The following is a 22,106-nucleotide window of genomic DNA, read 5'->3' as shown; positions in this document are numbered from 1 at the left end:
GTTGAAATAACCCACAGAGTCCAGTCACAGTTTATGGAGTCTGTGTATATAATATTATCATCTAGTGCTTGCTAATGTTAATAGCAGCTACGAGGCATCCAGAGATTGTACCAGCTCCACTTGTGTTCTGTATCATGAGAATTTAGTTTTGGACCTTCATTGAGATGAGGCCAACCTTGTTAGGATCTTGAGGATCTAGAGATTTACAGTACCAGCTCAACTTCGACTCTGCTTTATGAAAGATTCGGACATTTAAAGAAGAGATGCCGGCTACATGTGGTCTTTGATTTGACAACAATCTCCTCATCAATACACTATTGTCAGACTGTATATATATATAATCACACCCTCCAGTGTCACACAAATGAGGATAAGGTTCCCACAAATGAGTCTGGGTCCTCTCAAGGTTTCTTTATTTTCCATCTAATGGAGTTTTTCCTCACCACAGTCGCCTCAGTCACCTCAGGCTTGTTCATTGGGAATAAATACAAACACGTTTAAATATATGTATAATATTAATCTTGAACTTTTTTTGTTTTATATTAAACTTTGAATAATATTAAATGTTTGTATTATGTTTCCTATGTTCTGTAAAGCTGCTTTGAGACAATGGCCATTGTTAAAAATTGAAATTAAACCGAATTACGTAATGTTGATGAAACAAAGCGAATGACGTTAGAGCATCATGACAACTGACTTTGTAGCTCTATGTACTTTTAGCAAATAGTAGTAACGTAATATCGATGTATTTTGGTTGTAATATTGATTCAGTCACCAAATCAAGCTAATTAAAAGTCAGAAAAATATACTATGCAATTGTCCTAAGTTTTTATAGCAAAATAAAACACATTAGTTATGAGTCAGAGAAAATTTACATAATTTATTTAAGGAGCATAGCCAGGTTGTATTTATGAGCAGAAATATAAAACTCTGTGCTAAGTCAGTTGCTCTAACATCAGCAGGAATTCATATATTCATAATATATCCACTCCCACACCCAGTTACTCCCACACCCAGTTACACACACACACACACACACACACACACACACACACACACACACACACACACACACACACACACACACACACACACACACACACACACACACAGAATGTGAGGCAAACATTCTAACCCCCAACCAACTGTGTCAACCCCCACCCCACCTCACCCCACAGGGCGACTTACATTTATCTCATCTTAAAAACTGACAAGGGTCCAGCAGTGGCAGCTCGGTGGACCTAGGATTTGAACTCACATCCTACCAATCGGTAATCCGACAGCTTAACCACTGTGCTACCAGGTCTCAAGCCTTTTACAAGACCTGCTGTAATTAGAAATAACGACTTTCACTATGATTACAGTAACTGGACTTCACACCTGTGATGGGCTCCATCACACCACCATGTTGTTGATTATTTCCCCTTAACAGCACGCTTGACATTTTAGTGTTTTATTCCTGACAATATTGATAGAACCATTCATTTGACAGCCGGGTGTAAAAAGCTCTTATTATAATTCATCCTTTAGAATGTTTGGATAGGTTTATGGCAGTTGTCAAGATGTTCTCGTGTAGGTGACTGTCGGTAGTGCTAGGAACATCACACACAGATGAGCCTTTTCAACCGCACAGCCATATAAGCCCACGCTATCAGACAGTCTGTATTTAAACAGAGATTATGGAAGCTTTATTCAGTAGAAAAGAACAAAAGGAGACATGGAGAAATGTTGACTTTCCATGAAAACAGAATCTGTGGTATGTACTAGTGAGCTGAATGAAGAAAATGTCAGTTGTCATCAGGTTAGACTGTGAACATATAATCACGCCTATTTAATATATTAAATGTACTGTGTATATATTGTTATGGTGCATGCATATGCAAAGAAGAAATCTAGGTCACCGTGAGTCAGGTTTGTTCTCATTTTTAGAGATACAGCTTCCCTCCACAGGGTCAGAAGACTTGTTGTGTTTTATTTTCCTGATGCTCTGAAAGAACCTTTTGTCATATGAGATTTTAGACAAAACACAGCTGACTGGAATTTCTGTAAGCTGATTCATGTATTTCCATGTAGTTATCTCATTGCAGAGAGAGAATCAGGGGAAAAGCTTGTTCTGTTCAGGAAGATGATCAGATGATGGATTAAACCCTCGGAGGCTGCCGGAACTTCATCTTTTAATAAGAGAAACTATCACTGTGTTGTTTTATTGAACAGTGCCACAAGGATGCTATTGATTTTGCTATTATTGGATTTTCTGAGGTTTGGGCACAAAGATGGCGTTGGCTCTGACCCCGAGCCCTCCTCCACTTTTTCCTGGTCCCGATGGGCGAGTGCAGTTGATAAAGAAAGTAAAGATCTGCTGAACCCTGATCTTTATAGATTAGCAAATGGGAGATGTCAGCAGTTCTCATCTCCATTTTCAATGATGGACCTGCATCAAGTTTAATGAGTCTTGCACACACACACACACACACACACACACACACACACACACACACACACACACACACACACACACACACACACACACACACACACACACACACACACACACACACAATAACTCAGTGGTTAATGTTTTGACATAGGAACTATTACAGAGACCGTTTCTATTCTTTTTTACTGGAATGCTTTTCAGTGTTCTTGTTAGTAAGAACTTTTGAATGTAGCTTTAAGTATTAAGCTTTCATCTTGCAGTAGTTCCTTATCTTCAGCCTGCCTCAGTTAGACTAGCTGTAAAGTCTTCACTTGTCAAATTTGCTTAATTGGCAAAACAGACAAAAAGACAAGACAGAAATACTAGCTGACTATGGAAGTATTAATGTATGTTCAAAATGACTTAGCAGTTAACACCAAGAACGTCCAGTAGGTCTGCTGAAAATCATTAATGAATCATTAACTCAGATATAATAATAACAGGGGGGCACGGTGGCTTAGTGGTTAGCGTGTTTGCCTCACACCTCCAGGGTTGGGGTTCGATTCCCGCCTCCGCCTTGTGTGTGTGGAGTTTGCATGTTCTCCCCGTGCCTCGGGGGTTTCCTCCGGGTACTCCGGTTTCCTCCCCCAAGCATGGTAGGTTGATTGGCATGTCTGGAAAATTGTCCATAGTATGTGTGTGAGTGAATGAGAGTGTGTGTCTCCTACGATGGGTTGGCACTCCGTCCAGGGTGCATCCTGCCTTGATGCCCGATGACGCCTGGGATAGGCACAGGCTCCCTGTGACCCGAGGTAGCTCGGATAAGCGGTAGAAAATGAATGAATGAATAAGAATAATAATAATAATTATTATTTTTTGTTGTTGTTGTTGTTGTTATTATTATTATTATTATTATTATTATTATTATTATCATTAATGTAAATATGTAATGTTTATATAAATATAAATAATATAAATATAAAATATAACAATAAATTAGTTAATTACTATTACTAATTGAGGCTACCACTAATTAAAAATAATAATAATAATAATAATAATAATAATAATAATTATTATTATTATTATTATTATTATTAGTAGTAGTAGTAGTAGTAGTAGTAGTATTATTTTAATTATTATTGTTTTTGTTATTATTATTAGTGGTAGCCTCAATTAGTGATAGTAATTAACTAATTAATTGTTTTATTTTTTATTTACATATTACAACAAATATTAAAAACAACAGAGAATATTTTAAACAACATTATATTTATTTAATATATTTTATCATTTATTGGAAGATGCAGCAAGACCACTGGTTCCTCCACTGGTTCTTCATTCAGAGCTGAATCAGGGAAGACCTGTGCAGCAAGACAATCATCCACAATGAAGACCAGACAGGTTCAGAGATTGTTTTTTTTTCTGTATAATTCAGTCATGTCATAAAACTGAAGTTTAAGACAGAAGCCCTCAGGACTTTTCATCCAATCCCTCGCTATGTTTTGAGCTCCTCACTGCTCAGGCAGGTAATCGATGTGCACAGCTCTTGATTCCTAGATGTTCTATAGACTGCAGCCGGTAACTGTGCTGGAGCACTGTGTACTAATAAAAGTTAATGAACAAAATGATTTATGATGATTTACTAGAAAAGAAGCGTCTCAGGATGCCTCACGTGCCACGTGTAAATGTTGCACACAGCAAAATGTGACGGATGCAGAAGGTTTAGGGATGAATGCCTTCATTAAATCCCTGTTAAGCTCCTGCACTGTTAAATTCTCAAATCTGATTGGTCGGAAGGTGTCGATGAATTTTCTCTAACAGCAGCTCTGGCTGTAGTTCCAGCTGGATGATAAATCATACATCTGTATTAATGCATTTGTTGAAATATATTGCAGTTTCTTTTAGCAGTAAATTATAGAGGGACTTGTTTGGTTGATGCTCTACATAAATTAATGTGATATTGTGTTGTGTTGTGTTGTGTTGTTTGTGGTCAGAAAATTTATTTTACATTTATTTATTTTACATTTTTTAATGGAATCCCCAGTCAGTCACAGTCAGAGGTAATGTTGTAAGTTGTTGGACTTTGCAGTTTAACACGAGAAGCTTTGTTTTGTCTTATTGACTTCAAGAGAGAAACCGGTTACCGAGCCACAGTTATATTTACTAGCTGCTATAATGTGATTAACTTGTTTTAAACCTTAACATCAAACAGGACTATACACAGATTAAAAAGTAAAGGTAAAGTAGTGTTGGCAACTGAACTAATCTATGATCCATACAACACGCTGATCCCATACACCAAGCCGTCGTTGATCAGTTTCCTGTAACAGCTCACTACCGTTGTGTTTTGTGCTGTACGTAACACATTCATTTATTCATTCATTCATTTATTCATTCACTTTCTACCGCTTATCCGAACTACCTCGAGTCACAGGGAGCCTGTGACGTCAGGCGTCATCGGGCATTGAGGCAGGATACACCCTGGACGGAGTGCCAACCCATCGCAGGGCACACACACACTCTCATTCACTCGCACACTACGGACAATTTTCCAGAGATGCCAATCAAACTACCATGCATGTCTTTGGACCGGGGGAGGAAACCGGAGTACCCGGGGGAAACCCCTGAGGCACGGGGAGAACATGCAAACTCCACACACACAAGGCGGAGGCGGGAATCGAACCCCCAACCCTGGAGGTGTGAGGCGAACATGCTAACCACTAAGCCACCGTGCCCCCTCTGTACGTATTATAAAGAATTCTGTTAGAGATTTCACTTCTTAAGCCAGTTCTGCTATCTTATTCTCTTTTTTTTTTTTTTTGCCTGTTTGCCATTCAGTCGTACATGGCCATGAGGTAGCTGAGGGCTTTAGGGTGCTAAAAAACCCCAGTGTGCATACTAATATAAGTGATTTAAAAAAAAATCCTCGCCAGTCTGAACCTGAGTGAATCGACCAGCTGTGTGTTAGAACTTTTAGCTACTCGGATATCAGGAATAATCAGAGCCACCTCAGCTAACCTGCATTTTAATACATTTAAAGCATTTATATTTAGATATATCATTCTATTTCTATATATTATTAGATTTTACATTTAGACGCTCTTATATAGAGCGATGTACAAGAGTGCTTTGAAGTCTCTATCACTGAAGGCATCAACACTGGGTCACAAAGTTACAGACATCAGCCTAAATCTCTGTTGAGAGGAATTATAGCAAATTTTAAAAAATACATATAAATACATTAAAGAAGCAGGAAAAAAGTGCTAGTTTAAGTGTTGGGTGAAGTGTCAGGAAGAGCTAGGTGTTCTAGGGGAGGTTCATCCCACCACCTTGGCGCCAGAACAGAAAAGAGTCTTGATGCACACCAAAATGGTTCAGGGATGGTTTAAAGAGCACAAGAAGAAGTTTGAAGTGTTGACTTGGCCTTCAAATTCCCCAGATCTCAATCCAATCGAGCATCTGTGGGATGTGCTGAACAAACTTGTCTGATCCATGAAGGCCTGACCTCACAAACTCACAGGACTTAAAGGAACTGCTGCTAACATCTTGGTGCCAGATACCACAGCACACCTGCAGAGGTCTAGTGAAGTTTATGCCTCAAAGGCTCAGGGCTGTTTAGAGAGCAAAATTGGGACCAACACAATATTTGGAAGATGGCCAAAGTTATTCCTGACTATTCCAGGGTATACCTACCTCTTACCCTGAGAGATGGTGGGACCAGTCAAGCAGTGCTGGTATATCTGAGGGAGCGAGGCACAGTGTCAAGACTGACAAGAGCCTTGGGGTAAGAGGGAGCTGGTCCATTTCTGACTTTGTAGGTAGTGTTTTCTATAAACTGTACACATGAAATAGTTTCACATAAAACGAGGCAAGTTCTGTAATCAGTTCTAATCTTCGGTGCACTTCACGTCTGAAGATTTCATTGTGAGATGAGACGAAAGGAAAATGTGAAAAGCTGACGAGAGATGAGTCAACACAGCATTAACAGCACCGATCTAGATGAATTCATTCAGTCTAGGCGATTATAGTAAGTGTGGAAACGAAATAATTCATATATCTGTCAAATGTGAATTCTACCCAGAAATGTTGTAGTGCATATACTGTATAAACACAGTGGTTAAGGTGTTGGGTTACTGATCAGAAGGTCATGGGCTCAAACCAAGCTGTCACTGCTGGGCCCCTGAGCAAGGCCCTTAACGCTCAGTTGTAAGTCACTCTGGATAAGGGTGTCTGCTAAATGCCATAAATGTAAATTAGAAGAAAAAAAAAAAGCCACAAGCTTGGACAAAATATTTTCTTTATTCCGCAAGAGAAATGAATAGTGTGGAGTTCCATTGAGAATATACATGAGTTCATCTCATAACAAATGGGAGAGTCTACAACCAATACAAACTATTGTAACAGATACAAGAAAATATGGTGGAAAACAACTGAGGAGTATCAAGAAGCCTGTAGCAAGGATGATATTCAAATACTGAGAAAGAGGATGTTTTCTACTCTTCTTCTCCACATAGACAGAACAAACGGAACGAGATGCTGTGGTATTACTGAGGCGGAGAGTAAAAATAAAACAAACAAACAAACAAAAAAAACTTATGATTGAGTTTGGCGTGTGATTATAAGTTTATTTATCGATTTATTTTGATAGTATTTTGTTAGAATTGGGGGAAACGGTGATTTAGCTGATTTAGGGGCCAACGGCTTATTGCTCAAGCTGAGTCTATAAATATCTGCTGGTGTCGGGCAAATATTCAACAAAGTGTGTGTTTAGCTGTTTCAAGAGTTCGATTGTTTGTCATTATCCACTGACGTATCGATAAAATCCTGTGGAAAATAAACAGTCGGAACCTTTGGCAGGTTTGCTATTGCTGACGCGGCCCCTCGTTCTCAGTATTTAGGAACAATATCATATTTGCTTCGTCCACTGAAACACAGGGTTCAAACTTATTACAGCTGAAAAAGCAGTGTTTTTAATAAGCGATATCAAAATGTATATCTGACAACACCATAAACAGACAAATAACAGTTCTTGTTTCAACAACTTTTTTTTTTTTTTAAACTTTTTTTAAACTTTCTTTTTTACACAAAACAACAGTCAAGAGTACCAAAGAAGCATGCTGGGTTTGTACGTATGTCAAAGTGGGAGGGAGAGTGGGTTTTTTTTTCCATATTTTTTTATATATATATATATCTTTTTGAATTCTTTTTTTTTTTTTCCTTTTTTTTTCTCAATTTTTTTTTCTTTATTTAAATATAAGAAGCTTTACTCCATTAAGCTGTGCTGGGTGTCATGATGTGACAGTAGTGGTAAGAACATAAAAGACTCCCAATGAGAATCACAACATATTCAAACCCAACTGCAAATAAAACTTTGCAGAACTGCACAAAAGGGCAAGAGATTCATACATTGTGGCATTAACAGTCTTGAAATAACCGAAGCCTGATGATTTAATCACAATGCAGACAGACCGAGGTGAGTGGAGAGGTTTTGGTTCATGCCCAAACCCTTTGAGCTTTTGAAGTAATGCACCGTTAATCTGTTTTTTTCTTGAACTTGGTTTAGTTTAGTTTTCCTCCCATCCCTGTCCCACATCTTTAAAAAAAAAAAATGCAAAGGCATTTTTTTTTCCTCTGGTAAACATGTCCTTCATACGAACCCCCCAATGCAATGCTTGTTTTTGTCCCTGAAACCTTAAGGAAAGAAAATGAAAAATGAAATATTGCATGCTTTGTGGAGTGTGAACAAAGAGTGCCAACAAACCCCACTGCTTTTCTGCCCTGCAGAGAATGATAATCATGTTATGTGTGTGTTTTTATTATTTATTTTTTGAGACGGATCACAAATCGCTAGGTGCACTAGTTTGTTTTTCTCTCAGAGCAAACGTCCATAAGAGAAGGAAAAAAAATAAAAAAATCCAAGCCTCCAGCTAGGCCCAACTTTTTCTAAAGGTGTGAAAAAGAGCGACAAACAGGATTCGGGTGGTGTGGCGTAGTGTGTGTGTGTGTGTGTGTGTGTGTGTGAGACAGTGAGCAGTCTATCGAAATGAAAAATACTGATGGCACACTAAACTATTCAAGCACCTCCTACAATGGTTGGGGGGAAAGAAAGATAAAGCTCAGGTTTACTTTGAACTGGTTTAGGATTAGATTTTGCCGTGTAAGTTTAACCTGCTCCGTTAATAAAATTCACAATAGTCTGGAATTAATTTTTTGTTTTATAAGACAAGTACGAATATAACCCATCCAGTATATCACCTTGCGTGTTCAATTGAAGCAAGTCGTTTCAAAAAGAGTTGTTTCGAAAAAAAAAAAAAAAAAGAAAACAGTGGGGAGGAGAAGACTACGCATTCGCTCAGAACAACAATCAAACTCAAATCTTTGGTCTCAATGCCAGGAATTAAAAAATAACAAATAATTACAACTCGGCTCTAACAATTGTTCAGTAAATGTAGGAACATGAAGAGTTGTATGACACACACAGAAAAAACCTCCCTCTGTTGCCAGCCTTGTAATGTTGTTCTATAAAGTCTCTTCAATATGATGTGTGCAATATTGGACAGCAGGGTCCAATAAACAGTCGTATTTCAGTTAAAGCAAACCCCTTTAAGAAATAACCAACACTTGAAGAATAAATGCGTTTACATATATTCCAAACTCGGCTGTCATAAAAGGGATTTCCTCTTCTTTAATATATTTGTATATATGCAATATAAAGACATTCAACAGTGAGCAATGCAATAGTTCAAGTAATAGAGAGCGGACCCGTCAGTGGCCCCGGTTAGACAAACAATCTGCATCTTTGAAAAATGAAAACAAAAAGAGATGCTAAATAGAATCTTTGATCTATAAAAGTTTTACAGAAAGTCGAAAAAAAAAGAAAAAAGAAAAATCAAAATCCAAAGCGAACCCCGTGCATGTGAACAGGGCTGCCACGATGCGTATAGGGTGATAGTGCAGAAGAGGAAATCAAGTATTTGTTGGGAAGGGGTTTGAAAAGTTAGATGTCTGTGTGGATATATTCGTATGGAGACATTGGTCATTCTGGAAATTTTCCCAGCGTGCACCAGGCAGCTTCAGTGCTGCTCTTTCCTCAGCAATTCCAGACCTAGCGAGAGCAGTGACTCACGGTCACACAAGGAGCTCTATTGCTCTTATGCTAGTTGCCATGGTGCGAGGCAGAGGAAGGGCTGCAGTGTCGAGGACAGAGAGAAAGGAATCCTTCACTGTCTGGCCAACTTCAAGTCACAAGCTGTGAGGACATGTGGCTTCTATCAAGTACTCTGGGCCTGAATGTGGTTTTTATCTCGAAGCCGTACACTCAGGGTGTGAAGAGGGAAGACAGATAAAGCGCATGCACTCAAGGGAGCGGCTGCCGGCTGTACTCGACCTGACCCGACTCCACAGACTGCACAAGAAGTCTTCAGCGTCCAGGTTCAGACGCTCAGAATGACCACTAACTCCTGATATAACAGAGGGGAAATACATGAATACTGACTGTGCATTTGACCTTGTTTTGTTTTTTTTTGTACGTAAACTCGTGAAGAACATTTCACAACCTCTCTGGTGCGGAGTACAATAAAGAGGAGCGAGTGTGACACAGAGGTGGATGTAATGCATAGAGTTTATAAAGGAGGAATAAGCACAAGTTACGCTCCTTCAGCTGCCCATGCGGTGAGTGAGAAGTGACTGACATCAAAAAAGCAATCGAGCGCCAGGAAACTGGGCTGATCGATGTAGCGTTAGAAGAAGAGCATGAACGGTACCAAAAATGAGCAGCGGAGAAAGAGAGAGTCCAGTGCTAACGAGAAGTCATGTGATCAGTAAATATTGTGCATTTCTCCGTGATGTTATCGGATTTCTGAAAAGGTTTTATTGTGCGACATGATCACGAACAAGTAGAAAAAAGGTTTAAATGTCGACCGTTTGGACAACGAAAGCGTTCACTCGTTATAAGAAGCAGGTAGAAAAAGAAGCGCTTTTCTCCAAAGGGGTCTCGGTGCATGCGATTATCGCTGATCGGTGCTTCAGCGCTCGCTTTGTTAGACCTCCGTGCTAATAATACACGTGTTGGATTGCACTCTCTTCACGTTCTCATCACTGACCCACTGCTTCCGCTTCCCGTACACCGACTCGTTCAGAGCTGAACAGATTACACAAATTTCATCTTTAACAATTAATAGCGATCCTGTATTAGATTAAAACCACACATCAAATAGTGTTTCTTTTTTTGTTTCACGTTTGAATTTTAATTTGCCAGGATTTATCTTGTCAAATAAGTGCTTCACATCAAATTATGTGTTTGAGAAAAGAAAAGGAATAAAACAAAAACAAAAAAAAAACAGGGGCAGATGCCCGACACTATTTCACGTGTGGTTAGCATTTTACTAGCATAGGCATTAACAGAAGTGACATTTTTCCCTGAAACCTATACAGACTTTAATAACTAGAGCTGCAGATTTCCTTGACTGGCTTTATTTTAAATAAAAATCTCATCACTCTTTGTGGTTCTAGGACTCGCATGAAAAAGTGTCAATAACAGCTTTATTAAAAGAAGAAGGAAAAAAATAATAATAATCCAGTCAAGAAAATTTTACTCGTTATTTCTGTCTGGAGCTTTAGTTACTGAGTCGAAGGTTTTAGGATGAAATAACACTTTCCTCTCAGTTATTTTAAGAAAATTAACAGAAGAAAGGTGTTAAAAAAAGAAAAGGAAATTAAAAAAAAGAAAAAGAAAGGGACTTCCTCCCTATGCTAACTTTGGTCTCTGCACTGGACTGTAACACCCTTACTGCTCAGAAAGGTTCAAAAGAAGATCCAGCAAGAAGTAAAGCAATGTTAAAAAACAAAAAACAAACAAACAAACAAACAAAAAACATACAGACAGCTCCCCTCTAAAAGCAAGCTTGTTTTGTTTAAGACTATGACATATTTTCACTTGTGCCCTCTCAGCTTTTTCCCTCAGCCCACCCTACCCCTGTCCTGTTCCTTTCCCTCCCACAATCCCCTGTTCAGCAGCAGTTACTGTGAGAAACACTCTGGAAAGTGTCAGGCGTCTGTTTGCTACATACATTTGCCTTTTCAGCATACACACAATGAGAGAAAAAGGGGAGAGAGAGAGAGAGAATGAAGAAATAAACATATATATTTTCCTGCCTTACACTTAGTAAAGGAGGTTAGGACACGGGGATAAAAAAAAAAATAAATGTACAAATGAATGACAAAGAATAAAGGAGGAGAAAAAAAAAAGCTTTAAATCATGAAGCATGTAAAAAGTCCCAGCTGGAGTTTAGGTAGCAGCGTGGGTCACCTGAAACTCGCCTCTTCTGCTTCCTTCTGTCTTTTTTTTTTTTTTTCACATTCACAAACATTTAAAACTTCCTTGTGCAAATCAAGCAGTCTTTAGAAAGAATGCCCTCCAAATTGTTCTAGTAAAAATATAGAACTCCGAAGGTGGCTGACGTGTGTGTGTGTGTGTGTGTGTTGCAGCAAGTGTTTGTTGTGTTGTATATTGTTTTGTGTGTTGGAGTGGGCAGGGCCTCATCTGCGGGGGCCTGAGGGCATCTGTGCGTAGACGGGGTAGGCCAGGCGCACGTTGAGCGAGTCGTTGTGCTGGACCAGCGAGGTCTGGTGATAGTGCAGAACAAGGTCTTTCAGAGTGCTGTACAGGTTGTATGGCTCAGCGAAGCCGAAACCACGCGGCGTGCTGTAGATCACACAGTGCTTCACTTCTCCATCCACACTATGTAAAGAAGAAAGAGAGCGGTAAGTTCGGGTCATTAAACCTGCTGCAAGGCCAGTTTATTTACCAAGTCTTTAGACATCACTGACTTTAATATAGTAAATATATATAAAAACAAATGATCTGATATCTGATGATCGGTTGATACTGAGAGCATCGATAGTAGTTCATTTGTACAAAATAATGAATAGAAATTAGTACAAAATAAATAAAAATAAATGAATTTTTTTTGTAAAAAGCAAGGGAAAATAAATAAATAAATAAAATAAATAAATAATAATAAAAAAAAAAAAACAAGAAAAGAAAAGTGTGTTTTTTATTTTGGGGAAATACTCATTGCTACTGCTGTGTATACCACATACTCTGTTATACATCTCAGTCAGCTTTCTGGCAGTGGCAAATAAATAAGTAAATAAATAAATAAAAATTTGGAAAATTCATATTTTTGATAAAACGCAATTTGTTGAGGTATTTAGAATTTAATTTATCCAGAGGTGCTTTGTAATCTCTATCTAAAGTGTACGCAAATATGCTCATCCAAAACAAAAAAACAAAAAAAAAATTGTTTTTCAGCCCTTTCTAGAATGACAAACTTGAAAATTTTTGAAACTGTAGCTAGATTCCAATCAGTGTGCTACAACTATAAATGTCCTCATTTAAATACATAATGAAAGAGGGGCAGAGTTTGTTTTAAACAAGGCTTTTATGAACTGAAATGCAGAGCTACACTGTAATCTTTTGGTGCAGAGCAGGATGCACACACTGATGACATCATGTGGTTTTTAGGAGCAAGTTCTTGGTGCTACACAGAGGAACATGCTGTACTTGTATGAAATCAGTCACTGCACAGACTATGAGGTTTTTTCCACACCGCCTGCCGCTAATCGTGTCAACTAATCGATCGACCTGACGCTTTGTCCCATCAGCGATAGCGTTTTGGAAACATTAAGTGTAACTGGAATGTTGTTCAATAGGAAACAATGAGACATAAAAACGTTACTCACACTACAGAGCAGGCGTAACAGCCCTTCTTGCTGCTCTCCCGGATGAGGAAGGCTCCGTCAGGCTTTCCCAGAAGAAGATCCTCAGCCTGTGTGCGGTTCAGATCCCCAACAAACCAACTCTTCTCATCATAGTGTGGCAGGTTCTCATCCTCTTCACTCACAAAGTAAGTACTTGAGCCAAGAAAAGACAGAACATGGTAAGAGTCTGACAGCAGTAAATATCTGAAACTTCCAAAGCAGGAAGTCTTGTTTCTATTTAGTGAGCAAGCTGCAGAATAGGACAGTGAAGAGAATTTGCAGCCAGCTCTAAGAGTGACTCGAGAGGAATGTAAAAATAAAAGGAAAAGGAGAAAAACCCTTTTAAAGAACTTACTCATCGGTGTTCTCGTTTTTGATGCCCAGCCAGTCATTTATTCGTTTCTGACGTACGCCTTTGTGATTTAGCCAGCTGTAAGGAAGAAAGAAAGAAATTACTGATGAGAAACACTCTTTCACACACACATACATACATATACACACACGCGTGTATATACACACACACACACGCGTGTATATACACACACACACACACACGTACGTGTATATATACACACACACACGTGTATACACACACACACACACGTGTATATACACACACACACACACGTGTATACACACACACACACACACACACACACACACACACACACACACACACGTGTATACACACACACACACACACACACACGTGTATACACACACACACACACACGCTTGTATACACACACACACACACACACACGCGTGTATACACACACACACACACACACACGTGTATACACACACACACACACACGTATACACACACACACACACACACACGTGTATATACACACACACACACACACACACACACGTGTATACACACACACACGCACGCGTATACACACACGCACGCACGCACGCGTATACACACACGCACGCACGCACGCGTATACACACACGCACACGTACACACACGCACGCACGCGTACACACACGCACGCACGCGTACACACACGCACACACGCGTACACACGTATGCGCACGTGTACACACGCGCACACACACGCGCGTACACACGCACACACACGTGTACACACGCGCACACACACGTGTACACACGCGCACACACACACACACGCGTACACACGCACACACGCACACACACGCGTACACACGCACACACGTGTACACACGCACACACACACACGCACACACACACGCGTACACACGCACACACACGTGTACACACGCACACACACGTGTACACACACACACGTGTACACACACACACGTGTACACACACACACACGTGTACACACGTGCACACACGCGTACACACGCACACACACACGCGCACACACGCACACACACGTGTACACACGCACACACACGTGTACACACGCACACACACGTGTACACACGCACACACACGCGTACACACGCACACACACGCACACACACACACGTACACGTGTACACACACACGTGTACACACACACGTGTACACACACACGTGTACACACACGTGTACACACACACACGTGTACACACACACACACACACACGTGTACACACACACACGTGTACACACACACACGTGTACACACACACGTGTACACACACACGTGTACACACACACACACGTGTACACACACACACACGTGTACACACACACACACGTGTACACACACACACACACACACGTGTACACACACACACACACGTGTACACACACACACACACACCTGTACACACACACACACACACACACGTGTACACACACACACACACGTGTACACACACACACACACACACGTGTACACACACACACACACACACACGTGTACACACACACACACGTGTACACACACACACACACACACACACACGTGTACACACACACACACACACACACACACACACACACGTGTACACACACACACAAACGTGTACACACACACACACACGTGTACACACACACACACGTGTACACACACACACACACGTGTACACACACACACACGTGTACACACACACGTGTACACACACACGTGTACACACACACACACACACACACACACGTGTACACACACACACGTGTACACACACACACGTGTACACACACACACGTGTACACACACACACGTGTACACACACACACACACACACGTACACACACACACACACACGTGTACACACACACACGTGTACACACACACACGTGTACACACACACACGTGTACACACACACACGTGTACACACACACACACGTGTACACACACACGTGTATACATACATACACACGTATAGACTCATAAGCACACACACACATACCTACACACACACACATATATATACATAAATACGTACACCCTTGTCTACATGGGATAAAAGCAGCTACTTACACAAGATACTGATCTCGGATTTTTCTTAGCTGGATAAGGTCTGGCTTTAAGCTATTCATCTTTTTGTCTGTCTCCCTGTTGTCCAGAGCTTGTGTCTTCAGGTCCTGCTCCAGGCGGATTTTGCTTTCGTGGATCTCCCCAAGTCGTGATTTGAGTTTGGCGTAGTTCATCATTATCCTAGCAGAAAGGAAAAGTGTGTTACTGGTATCTAGTGTTTGTCTGTATAGGATTTCGAGTGACCTTTGAAGGAATTAGGACCAAGAGACTGATTATTTCAAACGAGTGTTTACCTTTCGATCTCTTTGTCGTTGCCCTCTCTGCGGAATCGCTCGATATATTCCTTGCTGTAGCGCTCCTGTGTGTGACATTGCTCTTCGAATATCTTGATGGTCTCGTTGAAGGCTTCTATTGCGGTGCGCTTCATCTGAATCTCCTGCGAGCGGAGGCAAAAGAAAATCAATGCACTCAATACTGACACAAATTGGGTTCTCACCACTGAAACACTGCTTCAAATGGCATGTGACGTGTACTGCTCGCCGGTCATTTTCAATACCATAGAACAAAAAACAAAAACAAAAAAAAACAAAAAAAAAACACTCTGCAGAATAATACTTTACATAGCATACACGGCCCGCATATACACCCATTTCAAACTTAGGCGCTTACAGTAATGCATGTGGAGCATTTGATGTAAACTAGTGGGGCACGATATCCAAAAATGAACCAGTTTGATGCTTCTCTAATCTTTTTTTTTTAATATACCTGCGAAGTCTTTGTGTACTCGTCATACAGTCGGTCGTACTCTTTGCTCTTTTCCTGATATTGATTGTGATATTCTTGGAGTTTCTTCCCTACAGCATCGATGTTGTCTTCTTTCACCAGCTGATCCTGAGATACAGAGACAGAGAGACAAGCTTGTAAAATGTGCTCACACACTAGATGGGGAAGAATGCCTGGATGGCCTTTCGACATTGTGGATGTGTGCATTTATTTATGGAGTGCGCTGCAATGGCAAATAAGCACAGCAATATTTAATGCCGTGAACATCCTGCTGCTTGGGCACTTTCACAAGCAACAAGTTGAAGTGTTCATTGACCAAACAGAGTCTTAAAAGAAGCATGAGCTGCATCGAGAGACAGAGAGGCTGAAAGGGGAAGAAGTGAGAGAGGTTCTTGTACCTGCTGGTAGCGAGAGATGGGATACATGAGCTTGACGTCCAGTTTCGTGTTGTACTGAGCCAGAGACTCGTGTCTGTAGTGACTGATGAGCTCCACCACCGAACCGAATGTAAGCGGGTCTGAGAATCCATATTTGCCGTCGCGATGGTAGATCTTTATTAGCTTATTGTTGCCGCCTTTCCTAAAAAAGATGAATCGGCTCGTGTTAGACGAGGGATTCAAAGACATCGCAATCTAGAGAAAGTCAAATAGTTAAAGCAGTTACCACCTTAAAGTTAGCGTGTAGTCTCCCTGCATTTTAGTCGAGGCATCCCGCACCAGGAAGGTTCCGTCTGGCATGTCTCGCAATTTGTCGTTCACCTCTTCCCTGGAGAGCAAAAAGGTTTAAGATAAGGAGAAAGAAGAAGGGATGAAAAAAAAGAAGATCGGTTAGATAAAAGGCATGTATGACATCCCTAAAATCTTTACAGACAAATGAACAGGTAAAAGCTTTTAATCTGTGTCTTGTGTGTGTGTGTGTGTGTGTGTGTGTGTATATGTGTGCGTGTTTAAACTGCTATCTGAAAGCGAACAAGATGTTTAAATGGTTTACTTCTACTAACACTCTCCTAATACAGTTCAATGCTTTAGGCCATATGTTCTGTATGATGAACCAGAACATCAAAATACTGTTGAAAGAAAAGAAAAAAAAGAGGCTGCACATTGTATCTTCATTCAGCTATTAGCAATACGGTGATCATTTATTGCAATGGACACATGACCTGTCAGTCTCTTACAGATTCACAAGTGGCCTTGTTTCTCTTTTCATAAAATCTTTTGACCTTGACAGTACATAAGCAGTCCAAAGAGAAAAATCAAGGTCTTGTCTTCTTTCACTCTTTTCCAGCCTGCACAAGTCCATACACTGTCTCTCTGTGAATCTCCCCGTGTGTCTCTCCGTCTGGGCCCCCTGGTTGCCTCAGTCATGCTGTTGCTCAGCTGACCTCACAACCAGTGCCCCCAGGAGAGGGTTATATTTATCCTGCTGTGGGCATCTAAGGTAAAGACTCCATCATTCAATGTTGCTCCTACTTCAGCAGCAGCAGCAGTGGGGAACAAACTTTATACCTTTATCAACCTGTTATATATATATATATATATATAATAAAACAATCTGCAGTTGGGGGTTTGTGGCATATTTTTAGCACAATGCAGATATTCTGCCCTATTTTAGAGTACAAGTGGACATTAGGAATCAGAGCATGAACACAGAGCATGATTTTATACTAGTGATGTCCTTTTCACACCACACCACACCCAGTATGAGGATTTTAATGTCCCCCAAAAATCCACAACACTAACTTTAAGTGTAAAAGGATCCGCTTTGGGCAAAATTATTTAGACACATGCCATTAAGCCATAAGCTGCCAAATATATCCACATCCTAATGTTAGAGCCACACACACACACACACACACACACACACACACACACACACACACACACATACACATACACATATACACACACACACACACACACACACACACACACACACACACACACACACACACACACACACACACACACACCTAAATGCCAGATCTGACTGGTTGCTTCTAATTTTACCTGCAAAATGAGTCACGGTGTGAAAATAGCTAGGATTTCAGGTCAAACTAAAAGTAGCTTGAGGCTTGCATGGGGTCCTTCACTGTGCTTGGTTTTAATGGGGATCTGCAGCAGTCTCAGATGTCTGCCTGATACTTCATCACCACAGCTGCATTTCTACACGATCAACATCAAACGGGGATAAGCGTCTGTTAATGTTGCAGCTCTCTAATCTGCTAAAACCTGAGTTTTATAGCCTCGCCAAACTGTTTGACATTTTTGGGAGATTTAGGCTTCCATCTAACTAAAATGCACCTCTCTGTTTTTTCTTTATTTTTTCTTCAGTTGGTGATTTAAGGTAGAGCCTCTGGATCGACATTTTAACCTGTACAGTCAGTCTTGAGTTCAATTTCTGGTGGTGCCTACAGTATTGTATAGCCCTATAAGTGCTATATAAGGAAGGGAGGAAGAGCGAAATAAAAATGTTAAACAGAAGTTCATATCCAGTTCCATCCAGTAGCCATGACATTTGTTCTATTAACAGAGAGCAGGCGTGTGCACTGCTGGAGGAGTAAGGTGTGAGCAGAGTGAAGAGGATGACGCAGCGCTGTGCTGAGAGACTTGTCGTCAGCAGGGAGAGATATTGGTGGCGCAGATCGGGAGGGGGTTGTGGAGCGACGAAAGAGGAGGGAAACAGGTAATGTTTCTTCTTCACACGGAGGGGAAGCTTATTCTGCGGAAACCTGGCGAGCGTTTTATCTCAACCACAGGGGATCTCATGACTCCCATCACCTGACATGGCTGGGTGAATAATTGCACACTCTGCAGAAGAAATGTGTGTGTGTTTGCGCAGTACGGGCAGGCAGTGAGGTAGCGACACACATCTTACCTTGATATGTCTCCCCAGTACCATTCAGCTTCCTGCAATGAGCTTGCAGCCTCCTTCACACCGTTACTGTTCACAGGAGTCATGGGTTTGGCCGGCTTGGGAGGAAGAGCTGTGAGAGAGAGAAATGAAGCTTTAATATCAGAGCATAAACTCGTCCATGTGCACCATAAACAAATATCAAAGCTAAAATCTCCTTAACGATAACTGAACAATTCAAGTGTCAAAACAAAAGTCTGTTACTAATTAAAAGAGCAAGACAAACCCAAAAGATGGCCCAGTAACGGGGTGCTGCTGTGAGAATCTAAATATGAGATGTCTTTGTGGACAGAGCAACAATTATTATTTAAAAAAAAAAAAAAGGCAAGGCCTGGTGAGATTAACCAGATCCACAGACCAGAAAGCCATAACACCACCAAATAAAAACAGGGCAAGGCTATTTCTCATTAAACACAGACACAGGTTTCTGCAGGTATCAGCAAATTCAATTTACCACTTTTTATAACCCTATAATGCAGCCTTTTAATGCCAAAGGAGGTCCCATCTGTTTAAATTAGGAATAGTGATATACGGAGCCTGCGCTCATGAAACTGATGATGTCTTGGCAAATCTTTGTTCACTAACAAAGTCGTAACTGTTCTAGGTTTGTCAAACAGAGATAAAAGGTGATCGCATGATCCATTTTGACAAGCAAATGTCCTCTCTATATTGCTTCAGTCAGGTTGCATCAGTTTGTGTCCTGACAGACATTACAATTTTCTTATATACATCATACAGATACTGTGAAGTTAAGAAAAAAAAGGATGAAACTGAAACTACCGTGGATTGCATTTAAAATGCTAAAGTCATCATTACAAAACACATGATCTAAGGCTCTCTCATTACGCACGATTACAAACTCCACAAGTGAAGACACACACCCGCACCTCACTCCTGTTGGCTGTCAAGTGTTTAATTTGTAGTAAATAAAGAGGCCTGACTGCTGTCGAATCAGAACGTGATTGGCATCATGCATTCTTTGTTTTGGTCCAAACACATTTTATCAGCTGGAGCAACAGCTCACAGAACGATAAAGCTGCTTGCGGCGCTTTCCAGAGTGGAGGTCAAATGTGAACAGCTCTTCATCACAAACTTATTATGTGAGATGCCTCCTCTATTCAGGGCTTATTCCTCTGTACCCATTAGCATCTAAACCCCTCCAAGACCAGGGTCATCAATTCCAGACACAGCTAAACAGGGCAGCTATGGGACGGTGGCTAATGACATGCAAAGCTGCAATACATCTCCTGATGGAGAGCAATTTCAGTGTAATTATCCTGAGCCAGAGGTGGTGTAGAGCTCTGTGACTGAGGTTGCTTTAAAGATTAAACCTGCCGAAGCTTGTGGGGTGTGTGTGTTTTGTGAGCAAGACCAGGTTGAGGGTTGTGTGTGCGAGAAAGAGTGTGAGTGAAGTGGCTTTGGCAACCTGCACTATGCCAGGTGCAGTTGGCAAAGAGTTACTGACTTTGAGGGAGCAGAGGGGAAAAAAAATAAGATGGAGCTTTAACTCACAGAGGCTGCAGTGTTCAGCACAACCGTCGCACCAAGCCAAACTAAACTTCTACTGACCCAGTCTGAAGCCTAACACGCAGCACCGCACCCACAATGTCCGTCCACCACGCGTCCGGAGCTGTGCAGCGGCCTTTCAAGTGAAAATCAAAGACACACTCCAGCCCTTTTCACAAGGGTAAAACATCAAACGCTACTGACTCGGGTGGAAAGCCAAAGCGTACGAATCGGAGAGAAAAATGGCGAGTAAAAGTGGTTATTAAACATGCATTGTGATTCCCACACAGAGCTGTGGAATGCCTCCGTAAGGGTGCCACCATCCTCACAAAGGGGGTTGTTATGTATTAACACAGGACGGTTTTGGAAGAAACCGTGAGGGCTCATAAAAAGATAGTCATGTCCTGTATCATGTCTCTTCTGACCCAGGAGGAGCTCTGTGCAATCCTGTACATGGAGAGTTACTAAAATGCTCCAAATGCTGTACGTATGCTAAAAATGTATGACCAACATAAAGAAGAACAAAACTGAACTTGTTCCCAATTCCCTTTATGTGTTGCTACGTAAGAGACTTTAGTCTACAAGCTGCAGGTTCAGCACGAGTGGAAGAGGGGAGAAGGGAGTATGAATGGTGTTCTTTGAGAGCAGGATTAATTAAAAGCAGTGGTAAAGTTTTGGGAAGTGTGGAGTTAGTTAGAGCCGAAACACACACTCTCTCTCACACACACACACACACACACATACACACACGTCACGCGCACACACTCACAAGAAAAGCACTGGAGGCACACACACACGCACGAGCGCGCGCACCACACACACACACACACAACACACACAAGCGCCGCGCGCACACACACACACGCGCGCCACACACACACACACGCGCCGCACACACACACACACACGTCGCGCAGCGCACACACACCAACACACGCGCGCGCACACACAACACACACAGCGCGCGCACACACACACAACACACGCGCGCGCACACACACACACCGCAGCGCACACACACACACACACACACGCACGCGCAACACACACACAAACACACCACGCACGCGCACACAACACACACACAAACACCAGCACGCGACACACAACACACACACACCACGCACGCGCACACACACACACCAACGCACTGACGCGCACACAAACACACACACAAAGACGCACGCACACACAACAAAAAAAACTCAAAAGACACATCACAAAACAAAACACAACACAAAACAGAAAAAACAAAAAACATAAGAAAAGAGACACACACACACACACACAAAATCACACTCTTACACACACACACAAC

At 41.4% G+C, this 22,106-nt stretch overlaps 1 protein-coding gene across 4 annotated transcripts in view; it reads right to left on the bottom strand.

Moving 5' to 3' along the window:
• Positions 1-6,699: 6,699 nt before the first annotated feature.
• Positions 6,700-22,106, bottom strand: part of pik3r3b (phosphoinositide-3-kinase, regulatory subunit 3b (gamma)) — a 218,511-nt gene continuing 203,104 nt past the window's right edge. For all 4 annotated transcript variants that reach the window (XM_047813326.1, XM_047813327.1, XM_027154472.2 and 1 more), the window contains 9 exons: positions 19,247-19,355; positions 17,039-17,137; positions 16,771-16,951; positions 16,355-16,480; positions 15,883-16,025; positions 15,593-15,769; positions 13,536-13,610; positions 13,163-13,333; positions 6,700-12,158 (listed from right to left, as the gene is read on the bottom strand). In XM_047813326.1, coding sequence (XP_047669282.1) covers positions 11,957-12,158; positions 13,163-13,333; positions 13,536-13,610; positions 15,593-15,769; positions 15,883-16,025; positions 16,355-16,480; positions 16,771-16,951; positions 17,039-17,137; positions 19,247-19,355 — 1,283 coding nt within the window. In that variant the 3' untranslated portion in view covers positions 6,700-11,956. The remainder of the gene's footprint in view (positions 12,159-13,162; positions 13,334-13,535; positions 13,611-15,592; positions 15,770-15,882; positions 16,026-16,354; positions 16,481-16,770; positions 16,952-17,038; positions 17,138-19,246; positions 19,356-22,106) is intronic.

The sequence above is a fragment of the Tachysurus fulvidraco genome, chromosome 5 (assembly GCF_022655615.1).
Source record: "Tachysurus fulvidraco isolate hzauxx_2018 chromosome 5, HZAU_PFXX_2.0, whole genome shotgun sequence".
Lineage (NCBI taxonomy): Eukaryota > Metazoa > Chordata > Actinopteri > Siluriformes > Bagridae > Tachysurus > Tachysurus fulvidraco.
This window is presented reverse-complemented; position numbering and strand designations above follow the sequence as displayed.